This window comes from Myotis davidii, unplaced genomic scaffold (genome assembly GCF_000327345.1).
Source record: "Myotis davidii unplaced genomic scaffold, ASM32734v1 scaffold119, whole genome shotgun sequence".
NCBI lineage: Eukaryota > Metazoa > Chordata > Mammalia > Chiroptera > Vespertilionidae > Myotis > Myotis davidii.
In genome coordinates this window covers 786,834-794,128 of record NW_006290676.1, presented here as the reverse complement: position 1 = coordinate 794,128, position 7,295 = coordinate 786,834, and the positions used below count along the sequence as shown (strand labels likewise).

The following is a 7,295-nucleotide window of genomic DNA, read 5'->3' as shown; positions in this document are numbered from 1 at the left end:
TTGTGGAAGAGCCACACTCAAGGGGCCAAAGAGCCGCATGTGGCTTGCGAGCCACAGTTTGCCGACCACTGGCCTAGGTCCACATGGCACCTGAGCTTGGGTTTGGTTAGAAAATTAGCCATCTTCTTAAAGGAAGCTAATTCACATTTGAATCTGCCTTTTTATCAACAATGTGGGTAGAGACCTAGAAAGACAGCTGGAAAATATGTAGAGTAGGGAGAGAAAACTGACATACTGGATGATAGAGAAGGAAGGGAAAATTATAGACCCACTGGTCATATGGGATGACTGCCCTGGGGAAGACCAGCTAATTCCACTCATTGAGTGTAATTTGTTTTCAATCCAGACAGACATAGAGCTCTGAGAGCTTCAAATGAACTCTTATATCCCTGAATGTAGATGTTTCTGGTCATGATCTGAGAGCCAAGTGTTGGTGTTAGGCCACCCTAGGACCATGGCCACCTTTGGGTTGCAAGTTTATCTCAGCTGATCAGGAGAGAGAGGGGGCTTTATCCATATGTTATAAAACATGGTTGCCTCTGCAATGACACATTTTAGGGGCCCTCTCTCAAGTGGACTAGGGATGTGGCAGGTACTTGTCCAGACATCCCCTTCCCAACTTAGATGGGCAGGTATATTACATTTGCTGTTATCTCTGCTTTTTTCATAGATATGTGGAACTGACCAACTACTGCGATTATAAAGACTACAGGGAAACTATACTGAGCAAACCGATGCTGTTCTTTATTAATGTACAGACCAGAAAAGACATCTCAAAAGGTTGGTATCTAACTGTTTTGGTTTGGTTCTGCCTTGCTGGGCTGTGGACTGTGGCATGCTGATGTCAGAAATTGGGTAGGTGGAAAGCAGAGTGGATGTCGGCTTGTGACAAGGTTGGAGCCAGAAGCCCGGTGTGTCAGGCCATCTGAAGCATAGCACGAGCCTGCAAGTCAAACCTCTGCATAAGCCTGGGGCAGTAGCCATCTGTCTGAGTTTTCTTTCATACTTTCTGTCAAGGCAGGAAGTGATTTTATATTCTGAGCCTGCAGGGGTTGCAGAAATGACTGAAATGATGAAGATGAGGGTATGTAATACTGTCTACCACATGAGACACTTAGGTGTTCTGGGTCTGCTCTGGCATCAATTGGTACAACAGCTCCACAGGGCTTTTCATTCAAATGGGAACATTTTTGGACATGAAAGGAGGTACTGTGAACAATTCTTCTGGGACTAACTCAGGCAAATTAGGATGCATGGTCATCCTACCTGTGGTATTTGTACTATCCCCATTTTATAGATGACAAAACTAAGATAAAGAAAATAATACCTGTAGATGCTTTTATGTTTCGTGCTATGATATTTGAATTTCAGTTTTAGAAATGTCTCTTTATGGTTTCTTCCAAGAAATCAGACTGGCTGTTAAGAGCCATATTAACATAAGTTCCAATATGAAAATATCTCAATTTTCCCTTCTTCCTCCTGCCAGAGAGGGGAAATCATGGACATAATGATAGAAATAGAATTTTTGAAATTTATTGCGAAACATTTTCAAAGTTATTCCAAGGTAACAAGAAAGGATCTACAAGTTCCAAAGAAACTCCTTTAAACATTCAGTCTCATCCAGATTCCTGGAGCTGATGCTCTGCTCATTTCAATCCAGAGTCATTCAGCTTTTCTTTCACTTCTTAATTCAGAGTCGGAATGTTCTGGGCAGGAAGGGCCAGAACACACAGTAACTAGCAACACTCATAGAACATCTGAACCCCTGATGTTATTTGTCTTGATGATGGCCATGAATCCAGAGAGTTCTCTAGGGATATAATTCACAGATGTATTAGGTACAACTCCTGGTCCATCTCTCTGAAGGAATCGTAAGAATAAGAGGTATGTCTATTTTAACATTTTAATGAAAGTGCAGGGAGTGGGACAAGGAGGTACTTGTGGGTGGCCTACAAAAGGTACACAGTTTGTAACTATTGTGGAAGGAGGTACAGAAACCCAGTGCTGGTTCATTGTAAGGAAAGCCATGATATGAAGAGAGAGTCTATGCTACAAAAGCTTAAGTAAGATGGTGAAGTTTAAATTGTGAAAATTGTGATTAAGGTAACATGATGTCCGGCCCAGCTGCTATCCTAAACTGTACTTTTGTTTAAATTAGAAAAAGCCACCATTAACTCAAGACAATTTACTAATTCTTCCCAGAATTTTTCATAATAAATACACAAATAGGTTTGTGACTGTGAATAGTCTCCTTCAGATTGTACAGTGAATAACCTATGCAATCAGTATAGCTGTGAAGTATGCTGGCCCTGAGAATGCACAAAGGTCCTGGTTTGCTTTGTGTAAAAGTTAATTTAAGGTATAAAATAGCTTGCTTGTTTTACTTGTTTTGTTATGTCTGCTCTTAAAGAGGATATATCTAAAATGCCCAAAAATGATTTAGGAGAAAGACAGGGGTAGGAAAATTAAGATGAATAAGGTGAGTGCAAAGGTTAGTTCAAAATGTGTTCCTCAAGGATGTAACATGTGCTATTGGTGGGCCACAGGTTTAATGCTCAAAGCCAAGGAAAAATGTTGAGTTCTCAAAATTACCTAATGGCTGGCCCATGCTGTTTAAATAGAGGCTGGCAATCTATATTATGTGTCTCCCTAGAAAAAGCACTTCAGTAATTAAGGGGTTTCTGGAGGCTGAAAAGTTGAGGGGTTGTTGGTTAGTATTTCAAATTTACTAATGAGTAGACAATCTTCCTTTTGCTTAGATTATATAGAATTGGATAGAATTGGATTTAAGAGATTACAAAAACAAAAAATAACAACAACAACAACAACAACAAAAAAACAAGACAAGCAACAATAACAAAACTTAACTGTGCCAGGACACAGACATGATGTAATTTAAGAAATGGGAGGGACTTCTTACCACTGGGCACAGAAAAGAGTCCTTCTCAAATTGCCTTGATTCGTAGCACCCTAGACCAGCCCTTTGGCAGAATGAAAGTCCCTGGGGAAGAAGGGTTTAGGGGAGGGGGAGACATGGGGCAGCCTTCTTTCCTGGACTTGGCTGATGTTTTGCTTTGCAAATGACAACATGTTGGCGACAATTAGGTCGCTGTTTAAATATCCAGCAAGGCAGTGACAGGAACACTAGCCACCCCGTGTTTCCCACTTCAGCCCCCTGTGCTGCATACTAACATGGAGGCTCAGTTCTCGTTTCTGATAATGACGATTTCCCAGACCGAAGTGACAAAGTGCAGCCCAAGAAGGCCTGCTTCCTTCTCGTCTGCAAAATTCTCTGAATGTTTCTAGAAATCTGGTGAGGCTTTGCAGTGAGCGGGGCTGAAAATGAATAAAATCTGCAAGTAAGGTGGGAATCACGGCTTTGTCCAACACTAAGAAGTATGTTATGCCACACATGCACACTTCTTTTTTTGAATTCTGCTTCCAAATTTCTAGAAAGAACATATGCCTTCCTTGTGAACACAAGGCACCCCAAGATAAGACGACAGATAGAGCAAGGGATGGATATGGTCATTTCCTCAGTGATTGGAGAAAGCTACCGGCTCCAGGTGAGTGTTAGCCTGTCTGAATCCAGGACTGAGGCCCCATAGAGAGGGGTTCGAGCACTTCATGTAGGGCCGAGTCCCTAGAGCTCAGCTATAACTTAGCTGTGTCCAGACATAGATGTTTTCTATTGCTTCATAATCACTACCAATACAATGAACAGAGTTTGTAGCAACTTATTAGAAATGGGATAATAATGAATGTCAGTTTGACCAAGCACTTCAAGGTCTGTAGATGTAATATGATTCAAATACAAATGTTGGTTTTGAAAAAGTTAAGGCAATGGTTGAGCGTCAACCTATGAACCAGGAGGTCACCGTTCAATTCCCAGTCAGGGCACATGCCTGGGTTGCAGGCTTGATCCCCAGTAGGGGGCATTCAGGAGGCAGCCAATCAATGGTTCTCTCTCATCATTGATGTTTCTATCTCCCTCTCCCTTCCTCTCTGAAGTCATTTTTTAAAAGTTAAGGCAACTGTTTAAAATTTAATCTGCCAGAATGAAAGAAAAATAAGAGGTGTGACATTTTGGACATTTGGGCAGTTGTTAATAATATAGAATTCTAGGATATAACATTATCATTATATGCATGAAATTCATCAAATTTGTCTCTCTCTTTCAGTTTGATTTTCAAGAAGCAGTAAAGAATTTTTTCCCTCCAGGAAATGAGGTGGTTAATGGAGAAAATTTGAGCTTTGCCTATGAATTCAAAGCTGACGCATTATTTGATTTCTTCTATTGGTTTGGGCTCAGCAATTCCACTGTAAAGGTGAATGGAAAAGTTCTGAATTTGTCAAGTACAAGACCAGAAAAGAAGGAGACAATTAAATTATTTCTGGAAAAAATGAGTGAACCATTAATTCGAAGGAGCAGTTTCTCTGACCGAAAATTCAGTGTAACTTCTAGAGGTATGTTAAAAATTCTCATAGTTAAATAAAAGGATAGAATAGTATAATGGGAGAGGAGAGTCAATGCCTGGAAAAGATAAGGCCTCTAGATAAAGGGAAAATATAATATATCACATTATTCAGAAAGTAAGAAGTGAGACATATTTACTACCAAAAAGAAATATAGTGTTAGGCTCCTTAAAGTTTTCTGACATAGTAGTTATATTGTGCAGCACACCCAGAAAATAATTTGAAAATGTATTATTAATTTAAATACATATTAATGCTCATTTGAATGCTGTTAACACTTATTTAAATATTATGAAAGAATGATGCTTTCCTCATGTGCATATTCTGGCAACAGATATGAACAAAGATGTCCACTGGAGGAGGAGTCTACGTGGTCCATAGCCATCAATTTTACATCAATTAAAATAACTGGCCCTGGCTCATGTGACTCAGTTGACTGGAGCATTGTCCATCCATGTAACAAAAGGTTTGGGGTTCAATTCCAGTCAAGGCACATACCCAGGTTATAGGTTCCGCATACATGAGGCAGCTGATTGATGTTTCTCTCTCACAATGATGTTTCTGTCTCTCCCCCTCCTCCCTCTCTAAAATCAGTAAACGTATCCTTGGGTGAGGATTAAAAAAATTGGAAGGGTTCTCCAGAGTTTGTGAGGTCACAGTGAACAAATGACATATTATATGTGGTACATTCTGGATTTTGATATCCGTGCCTCTTTCCTAGGAGTTGAGGAGACTTGTCAGACTGGTATGGCTGAGCAGGTGACACCGGCCACACCTTCTCTAGTCAGTTCTCTCTGTCCTATGCTAGTTGGGCTATAAAGCAACTTCCTTGAACCAGGACTTTTGCTGCTAATTCCAACAAACAACCAAAAACCAAACAAACAAACAAAAAACTCCACCAGTCTCTATGAACCTGCAGTTTCAAAAAGTTTGAATGTGAAATGCAGGTCTTCATTAATTGTATTTAATACAGTTGCTTTCTTCCAATGTTTCAGCAAAAATGCTTACTCTAGCTATTTCTTATTTTGGAAGTAGCCCATCTGTCTCTGTTTCTCTCTGTCTCTCCTTCTGCTTTCTCCTCCCCTCATTCCCTCTCTTCCCTCCCTCCCCCAGTATCTTTCTCTCCCTCTTCCTCCTCTCCTCTCTCTCTGAGTGTTCCTTGCAAAGATGCCTCTGTACTCTGCTCCTTTGCAGCAGTGTGTGTGTGTGTGTGTGTGTGTGTGTGTGTGTGTGTGTGTGTGTGTGTTTTGGGGAGTGTTACCCTGATCTTTTTGGGGGAAGATGAGCTTTCCTGGTTGTGGCAGTCCGAGGTGCCTGGTCCTTCTTGTGACACCCCTCCAGCCTTACCCACTACCCTAGCAGCCTGGGTAGGGTTTTACTGTTTGACTGTTGCTTACCCTCTGTCATGTAGGTTGTGCAGAGTGTCCACTGCCATCCTGGGGACAACAGGGGTATGTGAAGTTGGGTGGTGCTTCCTTAAAATTCACTGTGAGCCAGCCCTGGGCCACTTACACTCCAGAGCCATGGGGAAGAGTTCTTCAGGGCTGGCCAGCAAGGTCAAGCTCATGGCAGAGGGCAGAGCCAAGATGCACCAGTGGCCCAACCTTTGTCCTAGGCTGTCCCAACTTTGGGCCTTTTGGCGTCAAGTGAGAAAAGGCTCATGCAACTCACTGCAAAGCTACTCCGGCCCATGGAAAAGCAAATGACAACCCAGGGCCTACTGGGAAACAAAATGTAACCCATCTCTATTGCGCTTTTGAGATTTCTGAGGAAGTCAGGATCCTCTCTTCAGTATTGAAATGGTTCCTTGTGTGTTGTGCGAGTTCTGAGGGCACTGTGGGTTTGCTTCTGTTTTCCAGTGATGGCAATAATGCCTGCTTTACTTCTTTCAGGTTCAGTAGATGACGTTTTTAACTGCAGCCTGTCACCCAGATCATCTTTGACGGAGCCTCTTTTGGCAGAATTACCGTTTCCAAGTGTTCTGGAATCTGAAGAGACACCTAACCAATTTCTCTGATTGGACTGAACATGTCTAGTTCCTCCTACACTCCAGGCCAACTGAAGGTTGAGGGGTGGAGCAGGGAGGTGGGAGGCAGGCCTTCCACCCTCTGGTCCACCCCTCTACTCCTCCAAGAGAGTGCTCCTCTCACATTTCCCTGGGTGCTGCCTTGCCCTGGCAGGCTCCATGTAGCTGACTTCAGGATGGGAGGGCACTGGCCCCATCGCTGGGTATCCCCGCCTTTGAACACTTCTCCTAAGAGGCAGAGGGACCAGTGGGGTCCTGCCACCCTGAGTGCTTTGTGTAGAACCTTAGCACCTAGGGAGTTTCTTTGGCAGTCTCGGTAGGACCAGTCTGATTTGGGCATTGACCATGATGCTTCATAAGTCACGGTTTGTCCCTCTGCTTGGGACACCCTTGTCTGAACCCGAACTTAGCCAGCACGGTATTAGCTGTGCTGTTCTTTTGCAAACTTGGCTGGCACCTTTCACTGGAAGGCAAATGTATTTCTCATCCTGCCTTAGAAGAACTATTCTAGGTAAGGTTTGCTGGCGATTAGCCAGGTTGACAGGATGGCAGCCCTGCCACCTGCTGCCTAAAATTTGAACTCCCTTGGCCTCCCTCTTAACAAAGCGGCCGATGTAGAAAGAGGCCAGGTGATGTGCAATGAAACAGTGACAGGAAAAGGATCATGATTATAGCAGTGTCCTCTTTCTATACAGAAATGATATGAAAGCACATTATGTCAGTTGGGTATTATTATTTACTTTTTTAATTGAATTTATGAGGGTGACATCCTATCTAATAAGAGTAATATGAA

General features: G+C 42.5%; 1 protein-coding gene across 1 annotated transcript in view; it reads left to right on the top strand.

The window, feature by feature from the left end:
• Positions 1-6,731, top strand: part of MEDAG (mesenteric estrogen-dependent adipogenesis) — a 22,011-nt gene extending 15,280 nt beyond the window's left edge. Inside the window, exons 5-8 of the mRNA XM_015563894.1 lie at positions 671-780; positions 3,454-3,566; positions 4,182-4,467; positions 6,369-6,731. Coding sequence (XP_015419380.1) covers positions 671-780; positions 3,454-3,566; positions 4,182-4,467; positions 6,369-6,493 — 634 coding nt within the window. The 3' untranslated portion in view covers positions 6,494-6,731. The remainder of the gene's footprint in view (positions 1-670; positions 781-3,453; positions 3,567-4,181; positions 4,468-6,368) is intronic.
• The last annotated feature ends 564 nt before the right edge of the window (positions 6,732-7,295 follow it).